This window comes from Leptopilina boulardi, unplaced genomic scaffold (genome assembly GCF_019393585.1).
Source record: "Leptopilina boulardi isolate dan_hultmark-lab unplaced genomic scaffold, ZJU_Lbou_2.1 LbouV2_392, whole genome shotgun sequence".
Lineage (NCBI taxonomy): Eukaryota > Metazoa > Arthropoda > Insecta > Hymenoptera > Figitidae > Leptopilina > Leptopilina boulardi.
Window position 1 is genome coordinate 1,102,904 of NW_026137965.1, and position 23,029 is coordinate 1,125,932.

At 31.2% G+C, this 23,029-nt stretch overlaps 1 protein-coding gene across 3 annotated transcripts in view; it reads right to left on the bottom strand.

The window, feature by feature from the left end:
- Nucleotides 1-22,746, bottom strand: part of LOC127288577 (GATA-binding factor 2-like) — a 72,324-nt gene extending 49,578 nt beyond the window's left edge. Inside the window, exons 1-3 of one of the 3 annotated variants that reach the window (XM_051316114.1) lie at nucleotides 22,376-22,746; nucleotides 12,459-12,944; nucleotides 666-1,661 (exon numbers count right to left, since the gene is read on the bottom strand). In XM_051316114.1, the coding sequence (XP_051172071.1) occupies nucleotides 666-1,661; nucleotides 12,459-12,642 (1,180 nt within the window). In that variant the 5' untranslated portion in view covers nucleotides 12,643-12,944; nucleotides 22,376-22,746. Of the gene's footprint in view, nucleotides 1-665; nucleotides 1,662-12,458; nucleotides 12,945-13,745; nucleotides 13,892-22,122; nucleotides 22,352-22,375 lie in introns of those variants that run through there. The other 2 variants (XM_051316115.1, XM_051316116.1) reach the window with 2 other exon arrangements.
- Between the last annotated feature and the right edge of the window lie 283 nt (nucleotides 22,747-23,029).

The following is a 23,029-nucleotide window of genomic DNA, read 5'->3' on the forward strand; positions in this document are numbered from 1 at the left end:
GAAATGTCATAATTTAAAAGGATTAAAATTGAGCTTCGGATTGATTCGGAATAAAATTCCAGGATTTAAAAGGAATAAAATTAACTTTTGGAATGATTCGAAATGATGCGAAAATAATTTTTTGCTGAGTTACATAGAAAGTTAGGTTCGAATTGGTTCGAAAAGTTTTAGAATGCCTCGGAATAATACATTACCAAAACTGATTGGAATCCGAAACATTTGCCAAGATATATGTTGTCATCTTTAATTGAAAATTTGCATTTAATATTGAGAGAATTTTAATCCATCTGTGTTGTAAATTAACGATTCTTAGAAATTCATAGAAATTAAAATAAATTAATATGCAAATCTTTATTAGGTCCAGGCCAAATTTTGTCTAAAACACAAACTTTCAATTGAAGAGGAAAATACACGATTCGCCATAATTATAGAAAAAGAATAAAATTAGTGTCTATATTATCAAATGTGAGTCCGAAGTCTGATGCACATACTAAACCACTGAACAACAACACATCGCACATCCTCAGTGCATATGAACAAAAATGGTGAACACAGGTTAATGAACAAAAAAGGAAACCAAACCATAAGATAACCAAAAAGGTGAAACAGAAAGAAAGAAAGAAAGAAAAACTAAAGGAAAGAAAAATAAAGACGGTGCCGCTTACCGGCGGACGTTCTGGACTTGTTCCTCGGCTTTTGCTGCTGCTGTTGTTGGGAACCGGGCGAGTGGGGTGTGTTCCCGTGGGAGCCTAAGAGTTTGGAGTCGGGACTGACGCCGGGAACACCGGAGCCATGATGGTTCGTCGAAAATATTGAGGATGGCCCATTGTGAGGATTGTGGGAATGATGGGTGGGATATTGAAGGTGTTGATACATGTTGTAAGCAGTGGCAGTGGGATCATATTGGGAGGCAGAGGATGTATGGTGGGACGTGGCGTAAGATTCCCGGCAAGGTGAATTTGGTGCCTGCTGATTGCTCTGATAATCCTGCTGCTGTTGTTGACTTGCAGTCGCCTGGTTCCCGGATGGCCCATTGCTTCCGGCCGATTGGCTATTACCTTCTCGTTGTTTGACCTGTCCGGAAGCACCGTTGGAGCCGTTGTGCTGATGGGGAGGCGATGGTGCGCCGTGATGATGACCGAGCATCACCGAGGGTTTCACGTCACACGAACCACCGGAAGTTGATCCGAGGGCGTCTTGGTGGTGCATGAAGGCCCCCATCACGGCGGCGTGCGCCACAGCCGCTTGATACTCGCTGCTTCCACCGCCGCCGAGATTCAGAGAATTGTTGTTACTGTTGCTGGTCGAGTTATTGTTGTTGTTGCTGGTGCCGTTCGTCGTGCTCGACGTCGTACTCGCCGTTATGCTGTCCGGCGTCGCGTCCTTTGGCGGCGTCGGTGGGAAGGAGAAGAGGTGATGACCACTCGCACCCCCATGACTCGAGAGACTTCCTGAGCTGGGTGGCAGAGAGGAATTCAACGGACTTTGGGGTTTATCTTCGCCACTGCCACCTGTCGACGCGGCACTCGATGGAAATCCCCAAGGTTTGGAGGTGTCCGCACCCGTGCTGGACAACCAAGGGTGGAGTACTGAACTATGAAAGTGAGGACGACAGACTTGACTCACTGGTCCACTTCCAACTCCACTCGTTGACATCCTACCTGCAATGCAAAAAAGAAAAAGATCGTTAGAAATTATTCAAAAACGCAACCAAAGATTTTTGTTTCGTTTCATCAGTGTTCATCATCAAGGTATTCAGAATATCCCATTGACGTCCTATCAGTTATGGTTCTGGGAAATTAAAAATTAGGGAAATTAGATGTCCTGAGAATATACTAATTTCCTACTTCTAGGACGTCAGTAGAAAATTCTATCATTACAAATGAAGAATAGCTGATGAATTAAAAAAAAAATGTGGAAAATTCAAAGTAACAATTGCTGAATGATATAAGATTGTATATGTATATATGTATATATAGGATGTGAAGAATTAAGACAGTTTTATGGATTACCAATCAATGGACGATCAATTAATTCGACACTAAGTGCTTGGTTAATTAGACATTAAGTGTCCACACTTTATATAATAGTATCCAATAATTATCTTCGCGAATTACAAAATACGTATTTTGTAATGTAATAAAATTCAATCGCGTATTAGACTAGCAGATAAGAAATCCGTGATTGATTTATATTTATAGCCTCTAATAATGAATTATAATAAACTCTCATCAGTGAAACATCCTGATTTTCAAAATAACAATACATATTCAATTATACATTTTGTACTCTGAATTGTTATTTAATTTTCCTGTTTTCATATTTTATTGTCATATTCTTCTTCATTTTTAATAATATTAAAAATAAAATATGAAAACAGTTTCTGTTAAATATTGATGTTTTTAAATCTTGATATATATATATATATAATTTTCGAGTAAATATGTGTTTAATGAACATAACAGAAAATTTTGTATTCATGTACCTATATGTTTTTATATATATGTAGCAAACATTTATTTGCTTGAGATTATTGAAAACTGAAGGAAAATAATATATAATTATTGAAAAATATCTGTATTTATAAATGTGATAGCAATCATTAATAGAGTTTACGCAAAGTATATATATATTCTTTTATTTCCTTTTGAATTTCTGTTCAGTCCATTATTATTATTATTTTTTTACTTAGCAAGTCTCTTAATGTCACTTTTCATTAAAAAATCGATTTGTGTAAAATTCCTTTGTGAGCGTTAACATTATTTTTAAGCCAACCAATATTTATTTTTTCCAATATAGAAATCCTTTAAAGCAAGAATTTTTTATGCAAAGAAAAACAATTTTTTCCTCTATTATCAAATTGTCCTACAAAAGGAAAAACAAAAGGAAGTAACAGAAATGTACAACATATATGATTTCCTGTCAGTATAAACCCTTTATTACTGAACTGTTCCTATATCTGAAATTTAACAAAAACCACTTAAAGAATACATAATTAATATTCATATCCATTAAAAAATGATGCCTTTTGAATTTTAATTAATGACTTTTAAAAAAATATTCATAATTTTTCAACGGATTATGCATAAATTTTCCACCTGAGAAATAAATTCGTCATTAAGAAATATGTTTTCTCTTTTATAATAATAAATTTCACCCGTTTTTTAAATGTTGAGATATTCTTTTTTTCGAAACTTAGAATAAGCTCATCAAATTCAATTTCCGGAATGAAAAATAAATTACAAGTTTCTTATCTGAAAAATGGAGGGAATAAACATGTCTTTGTAATGAAACGAAGGAAATGTATATATATAAGGCGAGAGAGAAACTTGAAGGGGGGGAAAAAATGAATCTAGAGAGGCAGTTCGCGCCTCGACGCGGCAAAAACTTTTCTACCAGATATTTATCATGTTCCCCCTCTCGCAAGGGCCTTTTTTCAGACTTGTTTTTACGCGAATTCACGAAACTTTTTTTTGTCGGCATCGTTCGCGCGCGTTTCGTTCCGTTTCCCCCTTGACGCCCTCGAAAAAGATTCTGCGCTTGAAACGAGCTGACATAACTCTCGAGGCGTTATCTCTCGACGATATTTCTGTCTACTCCGGCAAGTTTATCTGGGTTGGATCGCGCTCTTCTATAACGAAAACCGTGTTCTTTGGGTCAAAATTTCGTCAGTTGGTCAGCTAAACACTAATTTCTGCACTCCAACTGGAATTTGGTTCTAGGGTCTTGTGAATGCAGTTATAATAGTTCTTTTTTTGTTTTAATTTTGTCTTAGGTCCTATGTGAATAAAGATATTTTCATGAAATTTAGTAGTTAATAAGATTTTTTATTTCTACAAATGTTTCTTAGAAAATTGAAACATGCACTTTTTTTACAGTCTTTAGGGAAGATTGTAAATTTTCTAAATTACTTGCAGCTGTATATATATATATACTCTTACAGATATCGATTAGGTGATATCTCATGGAGAATCTTAGGGGGTAAAAAAGCTGACAGTGCGGAGCCTGGTTGACGCGTCTCAAAACAGGTCGTCGTTTCTAATATGGCGCCGCTTTTCTGCGACTGTAGTAATGTTTTTTCGTCAATATTCTTTGTATGGCATTTATATGAGTCGACCATATAAATTCGTGAATAATTCAAACTTTGATGTTATAGACTGTTCAGAACGTGTCGGACGTTTTGTTAGACTCAATCCACATCGTCGATCATTGAATCCGATGACACTCGCTCGCGCATCCGGGATAAATAAAGCACTTCGTAATATCGAGTATTACTCCGATTCATGGACAATGAATATATATGATAGGGAGACTAATGAATATTCATACATGGTAACTAGATTTATATTTTCTTTTTTTCTTCTCTTTTTTAAGCGGATTTTCCATTGATACTTTCTTTTATTTTCTAAATTTCATTATACTTCTTGTGAAATATTTGAAAACTCATCGGATGTTATAATTGTCGAGAAATACTATGCAACCTGAAATTACTAATTTGTGATAATTTTCACGGAAATTATAACTCTTGTCAAGATGTGTAATTTTATAGTTTTATTCCCCTTTAAGCCGCATATAATAATAGTAATTAAGACTATTGCGTATGCACATCAGATGAAGACACGCAACTGCTAATGTTATTTTTTTTAATATATATTATAAATCCTTAAAAGGTATTCCAAAGGTGAGCATTAAATAATTATCACTCCGAATTTTAATACAATTCTTGTATAAACTAAAATTTAAATTATTTTGCAGAAAACAGCAACCGTAGTTACGCTTATACATTATACAGTTGGATCGTAAAGAAGTTTGAGTGCCTATAAAGTACCAGATTATCTCGCGTCATCTAGATCGTACAGATTAATTGTATATCGAACACGATCAAAGAACGTTCCTCGACTCGTCTAATAATCTTAAGTGGAGGCGTGTAAACATGAATATTCGAGGACGACTGCCAATATAAAGGCCGTTACGATCATCAATCTTGCAAATATTACTCCGCTCTATAACGACAATTTAATATGCTAATGATTCCAGTTCAGCTTTTTTTTTACTTTTGCTATATGTGTATAATATATCTAGTCCAGTTATACTCGTGCGTTCCAGTTTCACCTGCCGGAGAAAATCCTACTACTATGGTCAAGGCAAAGTTTACACATACAGGAAATAATTATAACCGCAAGCGCAAATACAGAAAAGGAAAAAACACATTAAAATTCGACTAACATGAAAGAGACATTTTTAGAAAATTAGAGGCTAATTTCAATTAATTGCTGCGAATATGACTTCAATTATATGGAAAAAATTTGCTATTATGAGGTTATGTTTTGATCGCAAAGAATGAAGTAGGAAATTCGCGTCTGCGCAGAACACACGAAAATTATCCAATTATCAATCGCATTTTTGACTATATTCTGCGCATACACGAATTTCCTATACGTATACTTTATATCCTTTGCGATGAAAATAACAATTTTTAACAAAATTTCTTTAGTTTTTAATTTATAAAATGTATTTGTTAAAATTTCTCCTACTATATTTAAATAAACATAACGTGCGCAATGTTTGAGCCTGATATTTCTGAAAATATATATATTCTCATCCTCAAGCCAAAGTTCTCGTCGAAATGTAAGGAGATTCAGAAGATTATGATAAAGAAGAGGGTGGGTACAGTTAAAATTGCATGTTATTACGAAAAAAGCTGCTGGGGGCACTCGCCGAAATGAGGCTTTATTTTCTCGTTGGAATTTTATATCAAGTCCCCTCAGCGCTATGTGATCAGTTATATATATTGAAGCAGCTCCCAAGATTTTATTATTATAAGTTTGCGCACGCTCCTGCAGGTTCAAGGCACCTCCATTTAGCGGTGAGGTACATATTTTTATTCCCCCTTTTATTTTCTAAAAAACACTAACGTAATATGCAGAATTAAGGTTCATTTTAAAACGAATCTAAAAGTATATTATAATTCCCATCTCGCAGTTGGCGAAAATGGAGAGAAACTTTAGAAACTCGCTATTGACATGGCTCGGTCGATATCATAGACTTTTCGAATGAAAAGAAAGATAAGATCTCGCCTTTTGAACTCGAGCAGAATCCTCTTGAACCCTTTTCGAATCAACGAATCAGCGGTGGAATGGATTCGCTTTTGACACCTCGCATACAAAGCAGACACTGCAATCGTATCTGAAAAGCTATTCATCGCTAGATCCAGAAAAGTAATTACTCTAAGTATATAACCATTTCGAAAGAGAGTGAAGAACATTACTTTACACTCTTTATACACATTTTCATATTATATGAAGGCTTCCGAATATGAATACAAATGTTTGAATATATAGTAATTATATTTCTATTCAAAGATATATAAAAGGTGTCTAGACTCGCGGGAATTTTGATCTTGAAATGGAGAGGTGCGAGAGTAATGCTAATGATAAAAACCAATAACGAGGCTATAACTTTTAGCTTCTATATCATGAGAATATGTTGTATTTATTTCCAGTGCACACACGTTCAAGATAAATTGTATATATATATATATATATTGCGCTACTATTGCGCGCGACGCATCGTAGCTCCACGGAATGCAACCTCGACTCGTTAAACTAAAAGCACGTGCACTTATTACTCGCGTGCGATTCGCTACAATATATATATTCATTCGTTATTTGCCCGAGAGCGGAAAATAGTGGCGGAGAGCGTTGAACGCTCAATGCGAGAATGTTTTAAAAAAACGGATTCAATGCTGCACTATATAAGAACGCAACATTTCAAAGAAGAAGATTAATAATTATAATCTTGCGTAAAAACGACTCCTATTCAAAACATTTTATCTGCCAAAGTCGTAAAATCCAACGCAAATTTTGAATTCTATTTGGTTGTTCAAAATATATAATTTATCTTTTAATAAAAATTTATTTGATTGTACAAACTGTCTAATTTTGGTATAGGTTTTTAATTGGGATCTTTATTTGAATTTGAATTAGTTCAATTTTACTAATTTGTCAGTAAAAAACTTTTTTACTATTAATTAGTTAAATTTACACTCTAAATCTGAATAAGTGAATATTTCACTGATTTCAATTCGGTGGACGAGTTTTCATTGATGAATCAGGGGAATTTCATTGACAATCAGTGGTTTTTACTGATTCTCAGTGAAATTTTACTGATGAATTAAAGAAAACTCGTCCACTGAATTGAGATCAGTGAAATTTTGGCTGATTCAGATTTAGAGTGTAAATAATTCAAAAGCAAAAAGTGAGTCACTAATTCAAATTAGTTAAAATTTTTACTAATTCAGATTTAAAGAGTATACGACATCTGCTGAGATTTTTTGAACTATTACCATATAGTAGGTCGCGAAAATCAATCAGAGTCATTTATTAGTATGGTAAAAATGGAACTACTATACAAGTAAATTATACCAAAAAAGTTTTATGTAAAAATACACAAGATCATTGGTAATTTTTTCCAAAGCGTTTGTAAAATTTAGTATATATAACAAAATACGCAACATTTAGGAAAATTTTACGAATAATTTAGATAATTGATAAGTTTATCAGTATTAACAAAACACTTGGGAAAAACTGTACTTTAATAAAAATTATAAAATTTATAGTAAATAACAGAAATATGTGGTAAAAATTGTTGCACATATTATAAACGTAATCCCTTTGTTTAGAAACAAGCTGCATTATATATAGCAATATGTATATATATAAGAAAACGAAAATTACAAGATGAAATATAGTTGCGAAAAATTTTATTCATTAATTACAAAACTCCATTAACTCGAAAAAGGATTCGAAGAATTGAAGAAACGAAATGAAAGCGGGAAGCTGGATCTGTAGTTTGATCAGAGTAGAGAAAAGGAGAGCCAGGAGAAAGAGAGAGCCTTGGCTCCGCCTTCGGTTGGCGAATGCATTTGCGCAAGATGGCGTCGTTCTCTCTTTTCAGTACGTACTACATACATAAATACTGCAGAAAAGATGGTCAAATATGTACAAAAGTCCGTTTAAGAGAGGAGGAGGAGAAAGAGGAGGTCTCGATGAAGAAAGAGAAAGAATCGAGAAATTATGAGAGAAAATACAGAATTTGGATTTAAAATTAAAGATAATTTTTAGGAAAAAAGGATGAAGAGATAAAAAATAAGAACAAGAAATGAAGAAGAAAACTGAAGAAATGAAAGGAAATAACGGAGAAAACAAGTGAAAAAGAAGAAGAGGAAACAGAGCCATGTAGGGAAAATATGAGGGAGAGAGAGAGAGAGAAGTAAACTTAAGTGGACGGATGGCAGAGCAGCGCAGCAGCATAAAACAGCAGCTCTCTGGCAAAGAGCCTCCCTATGTGGCCTCTGCAATTATATATGCACCTCTCTCAGATCCCGTGGAGCTTCGCGGTTGGTTGCGCTTCCTTCCTGTCTGCTGCAACCTCTGCTGCCAACTGACAAACATGAATACACACACATACGCACACACTTTCCTTTATCAGGTATTCCTCTCGCTTCTCTTTTTCCTATTACAGCGTTTCATCAGAAAGGTTCTGTCTTCGTTCGCAAGCACAGGTAGCGACCCTCTTCTTCTTTTTGTTTTTTGGTCACGTGGGAAGCAAGATTGGGTTCCTTTACCCGGCTTTACAAAGTTTCTTTACAACATCTTATCGCCAACATCTAAAACACTGTCCTGCGGTATCAAATTTGTTCCTCGAAGTCATCTCGACTAAGTTTCATTTACATCAGATCCATCCATTTGCACCAATAGTATATACAGCTTTGAGATGATGATGGCCTCTGGGAATAACGTTGTTTTACCCATTTTTAGGAACGTTCATTAACAATATGACTTCCAGGAAAGATCACACGACTCTTATTAAAAAGCCTAAATTGTTAATTCTTTTTTCTTTACAATTTGTATTCGGTACACAAAAAAGGGAGTTAGATTTCTGCTATCCGAAGTAAAAACCTCGCTTTTTCGTAAGTTTGAAAATCGCTAGATCTGATCAACCGATTTTCATCCTTATGGAAAAGCGACTTACTAGGGTTTTAGCAGATTTTAAATCCCAACGGAATTCTATATGTCTCATACCTTTTTGGAGAGTTGAAGCAAAGGAAATCAATGCTAAGGAAGTTATGTTAAATATTTTTGGATCTGATTTACAACTCCAAAAATTGTATTCCCTTAACCCCCAATTTTTTTTATAGACACTCGGATATGAATAAAACTGCATTAAGTACAATTGATTCCACTGTTATCAACGAAAATAAAGATAAATGATTGGTTCAATTTTTATAGGAAAAGGACATTTCGTTGAGTGAACTCTATATTTTCGTGTTGAAAATTTCCAATTGATTTGCATTGCAAAAACATTTCTGAATCGCTATATGTATACTTGCACATGGGGAGTAAAACCAGTATGCAATTATCTTCCTTATCTCCAACCTTCGTTTTCTGGTTCAGTGCATATTCATATCAAGTTTCCATTGAGTCAATAAAGAGCCGATAAACCAAGATATTTCATTATAATGATACATATAACATGATCAGCTTTATGATCACACTTTGTCACACACTAAGGAAAATGAACTTGAACGTGTCAAGAGCCTCCTTCTTTAACTTGTAAACATTACAATGTCTATAATTGGATCACGCTAATTAAATTCTTTTCAATCCTGTTCTTATTATAAAATTTTATGAATGTACATTTTTATTAATGTTTATTTTTAAAAATGTTTACAGAATGCTATTTATATAAATGTTCTTTTTATAGTGGAAGGAATATTTATTTTTTTCTTGAAAGTTGGAAAACGGGATCATAAGTTACGCGAATTAAGTTGATTTCCAACTGGAATGGAGAAAGCAGCGGGTCTTTCAAAGCGGAAGGCTTGTGTCATAAGAAACAAAATTCGTTTCTGCGGTCTTTGAGATTTGATTCCGATTAGGAACAGCAGTTTTTCGGGGCCACGAGCTAACAGAGGCTCGGGTATGATCCACGTATGTCGGCACGAATCAGGGATATCGCCTTCTAGGCCTCAAGATCCGACCGGGTGGATCAAGTTTCATGGATCGTATGTACTTTTTGGCTTTATTTCTCCTGCTCCAATATAGCATCCTCATATTCTTGACCGCGTAATCTCTATTTCTTTTTCAAGGCCTCCTACATTTATATATATACATTTCTTGCCCAATAATTTTTATATCAAAATCCACCAACCAACTATTTCGCTCTGATTCTGAAAATTTTGGTTATGTTGCAAATTGATGCTTTGGAAACATTTGGATGAATAACAAATTCTGATTTTGAAAATTTTTGTATATTTTAAATTGATGTTTTGGATTAACTGATTCTGAAAATTTCATTATACAAACTGATGCTTTAGAAACATTTGGTTCAAGACTTTCAGAATCAAATACTGAATGATTTGTTTGTCATCAAGTGGACCATATCTGAAAGGGATTAGTTGGTCCAATTTGTCCGAAAAGTGAGCAATGAAGTACATTACAATAATGTATTAGAGACGTCGACTTCATCTCACAAATCACTATGCCCGCATGTTACAACTCACATTCGCTCTTTTGTTTGGAAAAAGAATGGCCACAAAGTCGAAACGGAAAGTCACCCGGTGAGTTGAGAATAAGGTCCTCCAAGTGTTTTTTTAAAAGAACAAGGGAACAAAATCTCGGCACGCGAGTGCCCACTGGCCAAGTACCCGCGTCGGATTGCGTGTTGTGCATTACGTATATATGGCCGAGTGGTTACTTGGGATATCTCAAGGACGTATATTACTTATGTACTCCAAATATGTATTCCGAGCACGCGCTGCTGGTTGGCCACCACTGCTATACACCGAACGAATTTTCGTTGTTCTGACGCATTATACGGAGGAACACACACACACACACACTACTATTCCGCACACTGGTCGATAGCATTCGTGCTACGATTTGCATTTGCATTTAATAGTGCAGCGTTTATATCTAAATTCAGACATAAACCACCTGGCGACCTTGGAAAACGTTATTATATATAATCCTTAAAATTCCTCTGTTGCATTGTACTTAATTGGAAAACAGAAAACAATTTTTGAGATTGATGGTTTTCTTGGAAATTTCGTTAATTTTTTAATATTTCTGACACGCTCTAAAGAAAGGGACCTAAGAAGCTAAACATAACCTTAGAAGAATTACGACAGTTTTACCTTGATTAAATTTATCCTTTTTTTATATAAAAGCAAAATCAGTTTTTATATTGAATATTTTAAATGTAATGAAGACTTAATGAATGATTTTGTGTGCGTGTATTGAAAATTTCAGAACATAGCCTATAATTTTTTGCTTCTTAGGTCTCTTTTTCAGAACGCGTCACATTTATTTATTATCTATTGGCAGGAAATTATAAAAATTGTTTACATATAATCATCAAATAGACTCAAATAATTCCACTTTATAATCAACAATGTGAACACTGAGAAAATGAGAAAAAAAACTAAAAAAATGTTACATCTGATAACCGAATTATTAATATAGAAGTAAGAAGTTTGGTTTATCATAAAATATTCAAAAATATTCTCAAAAATAAATTTTTTACCGAATTGTACAAGTGGGGCGCATGATTATCCCATAAAAATTATTAGTTAAAATTGTCATTTTAAAGAATTGTATTAAATACAATTATTTTTCAGACGAATTAAAATTTGTCAGAATTTTTTTTTAAAGAATTTTTAATTAACAGAATTTTTAGGCACCGAATTTTTATTTGTCAGAAATTGCAAATGGCAGAGAAAACAATCAATTTCGGCGCTATTTTTAAAATCCACCAATCACGATTTTCTTGACAACTTTTGATTGGTGAATTTTAAAAATCGTGCCGAAATCGATTGTTTGTTCGGCCATTTGCAATTTCGGACAAATAAAAATTCGTCATTTTAATAATTCTACTAAATAAAAATTTTGTGACTAAAAATTCTGTTAATTAAAAATTCTTTAAAAAATAAATTCTGACAAAAATGTTGTTGATTTTTAATTAAGTTGCATTTGTAAGCTTAAAAATTCGTTTCTTAAGTCCTAATTATTATTTTTTTGAAAAAAATTTTTGCAGCACAAATTGGTATAAAAATGATTAAAAAAAAAAAAATGCTAATTTTTTGCACGCTAAAACGGGTCTTAAATGTCAAAAACCCTGCAAATATAAAACATACTCTACTATACATTTATATTTGAAATCCTATTAAAATTAGTTCTTTAGCGATGAAATAGAGCGAGCGTAAAATTTAATTAGGTCCATTCAAAGATCGTCTTTCATCAGAGAGTAGCGACGGCGGCGCTGTTTAAAAAAAAATTGAGCCAAAGGGAAGGTTGATTTTAAAAAAAAAAGTCTGATGTTAAACACACATTAAAAAGAATGAGAGGCAATATAACGAAAAGAAAAAAAAAGACTTAAGAGTAAATAAAGAGTTGACTTACTGTGAGCGTAGTGAGCGGCTGCTGGATGATGGGGCGTTGGTCCGTGGGGGTAGTAACTCCTGTAATCGGGGCTGCCGACGACCCCTGTGACCCCGGCTGGTCCTCCTGCCCCCGAGGGTGGTTCGAGGCTCCTCGGCTGCTCGTACCACGACCTCGGCGCGCTCGATTCGCTGCTCATGTCCATTATGTCGAGAATTTTTGCGGTTTTTTAATGACACCGCACGTGTCGAATAGTAGGCGCACGCGCGATACTTTTTCGCGGTAAGAAATTTAAAAAAAAAAAGAAATAAGGGAGAGAGAGAGAAAGCAAAAGAGAAAGAAAGAAAGGCCGAGGCCAATCAAAAAAGTGAGGGCAGTTGGAAAATACAGGCTTTTATCAGTGGCGCCCCTCTTTGTGCCTCGTCACAACCACTCGATACTGTGTCATAAGGTCCTTCTCTTAAATCCCGGCTCCTCCGGGAATTCCCCTGTTTTTCTCTTGTCCCTCTGCAACAAACAAACAATTCAAATTATACAAAATGAAAGCACAAAAAAAATTAATTTTTTTTATAATTAAGAATTAATTGTCGCTAATATGGCGAGCAATAAGAGTAATCGAGTAGCAATGACAAAATTAATATGATTTTCGGTCGATTTTTTTGGTTTTCTTAACAAACTTGACCAGTTAGTTGGAAGTCGTAGCGAAACTGGTTACGATTATTTTAAAGAAACTGGAAGGACGAGAATTTAATTTGTATATATATATATATATATATATATATTGAGCAAGGGAAATCGGCTTACATGAAATTAAGACCTCCTATGCGCAAGAAGATCGGATGCCATCAGTATATCGATAGAAAGACTTACGACTAAATGGCCGGATCGAATTTCCAAGGAGCGAGTCTTTTATACTCGGAAGATATTATACCGCAATGTACCAATTACACAGGGTATTATTTTTGACACGGTGTTAAGTCATGGGGGTTCATTACACTTCCTCGCTTGTTTCTGCAAACAATTCCCAATTTTTTTTTCCGCAGTGAATTTTATTTATCAAATTATTTCTATATGGAAAGTAGATAGAAAATCAGCAAATATTTTCTGTATAAAATTTTTTAAATCTTCTAATTGAAACAGGTTTTTCATGGAGAAAAATATTTTTATCAAGTTTTTTTCTGATGAGAATTTGTTTTATCAAAAATGATTTTTATAGGGAAAAATTTTGCCCCTTAATTATTTTTTATTGGCAAAATTATAGATTTTGAAAAGTTTGTTAGTTTAAAATGAAATTTATAATAAACTTACATATATGAAAAGATACAGTGATAAAAATCCAATCGAATATGATCTTTCCTGATCGCGACTTGATCAACACTTATGTTAGGGAATACTGGAATTAAATGATTTTGTGTAACTGAGTCCAAAATTATTTATCAACAAACGCGTGATCAAACAAGGTCATCGATAACGATATCACACAAAAATTCCTCGACCACAAGTTATATACTTCAAATTGTGAAAAACAATCTGCCTAAAAAAAATGTAATCACTTTTATAAAAATAACTCTGTTATATATATCATTAAAAAAAATTTTACATCAAATGTATTTTTCTACGAATTTTGGCAGTAATATAAATATTATAAAATGAAATAGTTATCCTTTTTTAAAATCCACAACTGTCACTTAAAAAATTCTCTCCTATTTCAAACAGAAAATTTAATACTTAAAATATTTCAAAATTTTGAATATAGAAAATTGGTTTTTGTAAAAGTAGAAAATAGAACAGTCAAAAACAATATACGATAAGATATTGTAAAAAAAATGATAAAATTATGTATCGATAAGATTAAATCAAGAATTCGACAGACGAACGTAATTAAATTTAATTAAAGGTGATGATTTTTTTATAAAAGAAATAAATCTTTGTTTTATGAAAAGACAAGTTTTTTATAAGTCACAAAATCGATATATGAAGAAGAAGAAAAAGAGAAAGAAGAAGATTGAACATGCATTATCGATAAAGTTGTCTTCTGACAGTGTTAGAAATTACTTTAATGGATAGTGAACATTATTTGACTTATCAGAATGACACCGGTAGCAAATTACGCAGGTCGTAAGCGCTGTCCTATACCATATTTAACTCCCAGCTAATTTATTCCGCTAGTGAACTAATTTCTATTAGACGGATGTCCAACCGAATTTTATTGTTAGGCATAAAAAATATTTATTGCATAGACAATTTTTACGACTCTTGTATTTTAAGGCAAATTATAAATTGTTGAAAAATGTATATTATATATAGTATATAATAATGATAATAAAATAATAATAGAATATATATAATAAATTTTAAAAATCATAATATCGTGTTCACTGGGCGCCATTTCGTCATTTTTTAATTCTCAATTTTAATCCTCATATTTCGAATTTGAGCAAGAAAGACGTAATTACCTTCGAGTAATTATCTTAAAAAAATCAAATGACGATTGACGAGGTAATGAATTCATCCATCAAATTATATCATCAGATCAAAATCCCAGTATTTTTATTTGTCAATGAAAAATTTTGTCAAATCACAAACTTATCAATGATATATCGTAATTGATCAAGTATTAGGAAATTTTAGCCGGAAACAATACACACAAAAAAAATTGAAACGAGAAATAAATTTTGAGGGGAAAAAAATTTATCGAAATAGTTTTTTATCTAACGACAAACTTTTGTCTCGTATATCCTGGGTGAAATTTATCTAATACGTGCAGAAGTTATGGAAGAATCGGAACGTCAAATATTTCCGATAAGAAATACATAAATGAGTGAAAAAATAGAGATAAGCGACCTTTAATCCAAGTATTATCGTGTGATGTAACACGCAGTCTTAAATAATTAGGTAACAGAAAATCCCTAAAAAAGATCATTGGAAAATATTCTATTTTATTTAAGAAGAGAAGATTGAAGAAAAATTAATTTTTAATTTTTTTTTTGAGATTAAATATAGTCGCACATATATATATGTATGACGTTTTTATTATATATTATATGAAAGATTAGATAATTCATATATGTATTTTTTTTTAATTTATCGCCAAAATGATCTTTTTCCTTACAAAAATTTCAAATAAACAATGATAAATAATCACCTGGGAAGGCCAATTTTTATTAAATATATATTTAATATTCGATCCGACGAAAGAAACATAATATCCATAAAAAGCCATAAGAGGATATATATTTCAAAATTTGAATTTTCTCTCTAATTTGAGAATTATTAATTTTAAATTGGAAAATTTATGAGAATTTAACGATTTGAAATTGTCTATAAAGTTTATGGAAATGACGTATATATAAATGTAATGGAAATCATTTTTGATATAATTTATTTACTGTTTTTCTTCACCGTATAGGTAATAAAAATTCACTTATAGATGAAATATATATGTAAATATTACAAATATATTAGTGAATTTTTATAATATAATAATAACACAATTATGAAAATAATTTGAAAAAAATTTAAAAGGCATAAAAATGTTAAGAATAATAATGTTTGAATTTTCTCAGAAACTCACTTTTCTTTAAATATCGAAAATTTAAGATAAATCGTACACGAAATATATATATATATATATATATATCTTATCGAATGATTTTTGTAATCTATATATTCTGTTATCCTCAATGCCAACAAAGTTACGACGCCTAGAATAGAAAGAAATATCCAAAAAAAGCTTATTTTTAAATTGTGAAGCAAAGTTTAAAAAAATTTTAACCAATTCCTTAAATCTGATTTAACACACTTTGGTAATTGAAATACGCACTCTTTGGAATACTGAAGAAAGCAGAAATTTAATTTTTTATAGAAAATAATTTTTAATTTTAATAAAGCGATTTTTAGCTTAATAAATAGAAAACAATAGAGACTTCGATTAATCCGCTCCTGGTTATATTGTTTCCGACTTTTCCTCCCCCCGTTGCGAGAAAGCAAACTCTCTGCCACTCTCTCGTACATTGGTTATTGCACTTAGAGAACAGCATAATCATTTGAGATTTCAACAGCATCTAAATCACTTTATAACATCTTTCTTTCACTATATATATATTCATCATATAGAATATTATTGCAAAAAAAAATGTTTGCAAAAAAAATATGTATATAGAAGACCATGACAAGCAAAATAGAAAATGACAGGAGTAAATAATGTCTAGAAAATAGTATATAATAAACATTCACAATAGAAAATAGTCCAACAACGTGAAAAAAAATCATCGAATTTTGTATATATTTGTTTCGATCCGACGGCACCAATCGAGGCACGTACAACATATAATAATGAAAAACTATATAGAAAAATAACTGAAAAAATTATATATACATATTTCATGCTGAGAATCACATATTCCAGAAAATAGTTTTAGTACAGTAAAAACAATGTTTGTAAAGGTGGCAATTTTACACGGATTTAAATCAAAACGAAAATTTATACACTCCAGAAATAGTAAAATTTACTCCTGAAATAGTACTTATTTACTTATTTAAAGTAGTAAAAGTTACTTTATTCTTTTTTCCATTTTTCTCTATGTGTAATTAATTTGTTCACAGAATTTAAATTTTGCCGCCATTTTTATTTTTTATCCAATTTGTCATAATTTTAGTTTTTAAACATTAATCTGCGCATTTCTATACTAGCTTTTTCTCCGATAGTAAAAAAATATACTATTTCCAGAGTAAAATTTACTATTTCAGAAGTAATTTTTTCTAGTTCCAAAAGATTTTTTATAATTCTTTTCGTTTAAAATTAAAATCCTCGAAAAATGTATGATAAAAATTAAATGGAAACTTTTTTACCATATACTTTCTTTAAAAAAATTAATAATAAAAGAATAAGAAATATCAGAAAAGAAATTTCTTTTAATATTCTATATACATATATGATTACTTTTTTCTGGGTGTTGATCTTGAAAATAAGTTCAACAGGATGTTAAATTGTTTTTGAAAAAAACGACTTTCGAACGACAACAGAAATTGTGAGCGCATTACGCATACAAAGGCGCAAAAAATGAAAAAATAGCGAGAGTATATATAATACATATATACATAAAGATTAAAATTGAATAAACATGAACCTGAATCCGAGAAACTCTCGACAGAACCGATTACGCTGAAAGGTAAATTTTACAACTTCCGTTGGTACTTGAAGGAGCGCAATCTACTTGAGCCATTAATAGGGAACGAAGTGCGAAAAAATCACAAGAGTTTATTATTTTGCACACAGTATCAAAAGTTCATAAGAAAATTCTCACAATAAAAAAAGAATCCGTGTCTCATCTCATCCTAAATCTCGAACTCTCCGAATCTTTCTTATTCGCAAAATACGGAAAAAATCTGCCATAGTTCTGTTGAGCTAATTTTTACTAAAGACTAGGGTAAAATTTGTTGCACCGTTTTTTGGGTAAAAATGATTATTTTTCAAGAGACCAAACAAATGAACAAAAGTACTTTTAAAAAAACGAGTTATTTTAAATGCGTCGCTGATGCGCTAATAAGCGGAGGCAATTCGCGGCTAATAAATGAAAACACAAACCGCCACGTGATTATACTTGCAAATTACCAATTATAGCTTATGCTATAGACCAACAATATGCTTTACGTTCCCTATCGCTGAATGCAACCCCAATAAGCCCGTTTATTGTTTTGCGGTGCCCCGCGAATAGACATGTTCTACTTTTTTATTCCTCGCCGGAAGTGTCCAGAGATATGAAACTTAGAAAAAATTAACTTTGTTTACTTTAATTTTGTTTTTTCATTTTCATAACACATTCAAAATAAAGGTTTTATGATTGAAAGTATATTGCTACATAAAAATAATTATTAATAAATATTCCGGAAATAAATATCATAGACTTTTACTAGGTATATTGCATAATTATATTGTATATAGTCAGGTCAAATTCGCACATATATATTTATAATATGGATTGTGGTGAACTAATTATTTATTTACAAAAAGCAATTATATAAATGTTGAGTGCAACTCGTAAAATAATAAGTTATATATTATTAGCGAAAGCAATTATAAGTTATTTTTCATGTTAATGTTCATGCTTATTTTGACATTAATAAAGAAAATTTACATCTTTCTCGCACTTGAGGCATTTCTGCTATTATAAATTTGCGTGTATATAATTATTTGCTTCATTTATTTATAATTCTTTTATATGATTATAAATTATATTATATGGATTTTATATCAGCTCAAGAGAATACTGTATCAAAACATCGTATATTTTATAAAAAAAAAGATAATTGATCCAGAAGATTTCTATCCTTCCAAAAAATCAAGAAAATAATTGAGTCCTGAGAATATTCTTTCAATTATAAGTTATATTTAAATATTTTAAAAGCCAGTTATTAAAATTTATTTTATTATAATAATACAATTATAAAAAAAATTGTTATTACGATATAATTGTAAAAAAAATTATATTATAAAGTCTATGATATTTTTTCATTTTCACCATAAATGGAGAAATTTTCCTAATTGTATCAATAAAAAAATGTACTTCTGTATTTTTTTATTTTTTAAATATGTGAGATTTAACACTATATTTCAAAGCTGTGTGTGAAAATTGATGATATACGAAATTACCGTGAAATTCGATTTTATATTGAAAATATTTCAGTTAAATTTCTGTACCGAAAAGCAAACAATAGCTATGGACTGAATCGATTAATCTACCTGTTCTGCCGTCGGATAATATAGAAGTCCACTTTTGTTCCAACACTACCTGTCACATTATTATCGCACTTTTTTTTATTTGATATTCGAATGATTGAATATATAGATATTTCTAATGCCAAAAATTCAACAAAAAAAACTTTCCAAAAAAACTGAAATTTTAACAATAGTAAATATATTTCAGAACTAAATATCACTCAGTAGGGATATTTATTTATTTATAAATATTATTGTAATATTAATTAATATTATTAATATATTATTTTAATATTTATTTGTTTGAAATAATTTTTATTTTTCGTTCAAAGAAATAGTTATTTAATTTTGAAAATATTTTTTTCATATTTAATTCAAATAAAAGAAGAAAAATAATTCCTACCTTATTTTTCTTATAAAAATTCTTTTTCTTATAAATAAACAGAATTATATTTAATAATTCCTATAATTATAAAACTTTTCTATGTCAAAGTTAAATCTGCCGAAGTAAAATGAACACTTTCCCCGATGCACAAACGAAACTGAACTGAGTGCAACTAACTTCAAATAAGTTTCCTAAACTCGAAAAAAAACGCTTTAAAATGATTTAAGAGTAGAAAGTTCGCATCCAGGCCCAGAATTGGCAATTCATGTTGATGTTCTTTAATTTGTCTAGACAGGAAAATGGCGCTAGTTACTAATTGATTTTTAACGACTCGAGACAGAAAAAGCTGCAAGACTTTTTTTTAAGAAGTCTAGCTCTCTCGATATATACTTTTATATATATATAAATACGCCCCTGTAAACGATATTCCAAAAGAAAATTGTGTTTACCCAAATGTCTAAAAGGATTTGAACGAACCATATAATCTCTTTTATTTCATGACAATATAAATAATATTGCAAGTTTTATGTGTATGTTGCTCGCACTCCTATTGAAGAACCCAAGTCGCCAATATATATATATACCTGCGCGACTCTCCAGACTCTCCAAGAGGTTCAAAAGTTTGGACATTGTAATCCCAGATAATCCTAGGTGCTTTAAATTAAACGTCTCTAATTGTGGGCGCAATGAAGCTTTACGGAATTTCGGAATAATCCGCAAATTGTGCAAATCTGCAAATTTAGAGTAGACAACAAATCTGATGCGAATATACATATATACCGAGACCTTCAGAATTGCAGAATGACATAGTGAAAAAAATTATTTTAGAAGAAATCCTTGACATCTATTTTTGAAATTTATGTTCAATTTATTTATTTTAATTCAAAAATTATCATTAAATTTCGCTATAAATAAAAATATATTTCAAATTTAAGAATAAATTATTTTAAAATATTCTGAAATACACGTCTCAATTATTTTGCAAAATATTTTTGACAGATCATGCCTTTGACTAAAACACAATTTTTATTGTACTATTTATTGTCATTAGATTAATCAGTAAATTTTTTCACATAGTACTAAATTTGTATTTTTATTACTTTTCTATTAGTAATTAATAATATTTATTTTCCAAACGATTGGATGATTATGAAAAATTATTTTCAATTGTGAATTTGATAAAATATTTATATTTTGTAGCAATTATTGGAAATAAAAAATTCATTGAATTTTCTTAAGATGATAATAATAATGTAAATAAATAACTTTTTAATATATATATTTACAATTTGACAGTTGATAAAATTCGATATTGAAACTCGGAGATTTTTTTTTAGATTTTTTCGTTGAGTATAATTCACGGAATAAAAGGAAAAGCAATTTTTATTACTTTCAAAGTAAAACGGGAACTCCGAAGTTTCTGCGCATCTCTAGCAACTTTTACTCCAAAAATAGTAAAATTGACTATTTCTGGAGTAAAAGTTGCCAGAGATGCGCATAAACTTGTGACAATTTCCGTTTTACTCCGAAAGTAGAAAAAATTATTTTTTCTTTTTTCCCAGTGAGGCGATATTATTTTACAGATGTAAATTGAAAAATCAATTGTTTAATAATACTTTAAAGTTTTAGATTTATATAATATATAATCAAATAATCTAAAAGAATGATTTGCGCTTATATAACGTTAAAAATTATGAAATTTCTTATCCTCTTTTATTTAATACAAAGACGTAGTAAAAAAGACAAAAATTTCGTTATTTTTAACGTTATACGTATATGCCTTTCAGTACAATAGAAATTTACACGGAAAAAAAATGATATCTAATTTTATAAAATTATTTTCAAATTTTGTAAAAGAATTTTCAAGTCGTGGAAAATATGGTAAAAAACGTAATTTTCATACAATACTAATCTTTAATAAGCTTGTAGGAAATTTACAAGTTATATTAAAATTTAGCAAAACTAACGTAAAACTAACTTCACTACTAAATGATAGGAAATTTTATTAAATTCTATATTAATTTTATTAAAGTTTTTCTAAACTTTAGAATTTCTCATCTGAAAATTATAAACTTTTTAGCATATTTTTTACGACTTGAAAATACTTTTATAAAATTTGATATTTATTTTCCTTCCGTGTAAAAAGATTATTCGAATAATGCAATGAGTTTTCTTCTTAAGTATACTCAACTTAAAAATTGAAATACAAAAATTTTTTAATAAAATTGTCAAAAATGTATTGCAATAGGCATCTCTAATTATTATTTATTCAAATAACAATCAAAGACATGATTTTCAACTGTCAATAAACTAACAACGTCATAAATTTTCACTGTTTTGAGTAAATACAAAACTGATCCTTAGAAATGTTTACGTAGAACTACTGTTTGTTTTTATAGGAAAATTGCTTTAAATTTTCAAAATTTCCCTGATTTTATATGCCTGCCCTCGGTTTTTTGTTATAGGAAAAATTAGATGATCGTGAATTGTTTCTGTTGCAAAAAAAAATTGCAGTGAAGTTCTGTTTTTAATGACAGAGAAACAATAAAAGAACAAAAGTTAAATAGCATTAATTTAAATACCATAAAATTTCCCAATGATCTTTATTTAAGGACCTAACAGATCAATTCGAGATGTTAATATTTTTCCACTCAGTGCACTAAATTCACCAAAAACACTGCTATCAAGAAAAACCTATTCCCATAAAAATGTGTTGTAAGAGGACTAAAACGAGATTTCATCTTGTAAATTAATCCTGAGTAAACGACTTTTCGACACTCGAAGTTCGATCACTGGTTGATAAGCGCCGCTCGAGATGAAAAGTAAACTGCTTACCTTATCTCGAGTGTCAATCCTAGGATAACGATGATAGCGACTAGTTTGTAGGTGGCGCGAAGTGTTATCACTAAGTAATCACCAGAACACTGCACTGTACACACACACAGCACATCGTTTTCGAGTTGTTGAAAATTTTAACTTCACGGGAGGGTCCAGGTAGAAAGAATCTTATCAGACTTGATTTTGATCTTTCCCACCTGCAGGAGCTGCATTGAAAATATTAAATCCTTTTTGTTAAACCAATTGAAATTCGCGCTACACACTTTAAATGCGAAAATTTGTGGGAAAATGTTTGAAAAACGCGCGCACACACAATATGATAGATGCAACATTCGTGGCACCCGGCGCGGAACTAAAGCGCAGAAAAACACAAACCTGTGAAGCCCCCACGTTCACCACAACTCGTGTCTCTTCGGTGGCAATCGGTTTTAATCGGGTCACTGTGGAAACGCCTACAGCGCGGAGTACCACCTCCGACCGGGCGTTAACTCACCCACCCCCTTATCGTTTTAACCCCCTCCTCCTTCGTTGAGAGGTTTACCTAACCCAACTTTACCTTCTCGTCGCAACTTCTGTCAACACCGCGGAAAAAAAGCGAGTTTATATGCTCACGGAACAAAAGTTCCTTGTAACGACGTCCTCTCATTCGTG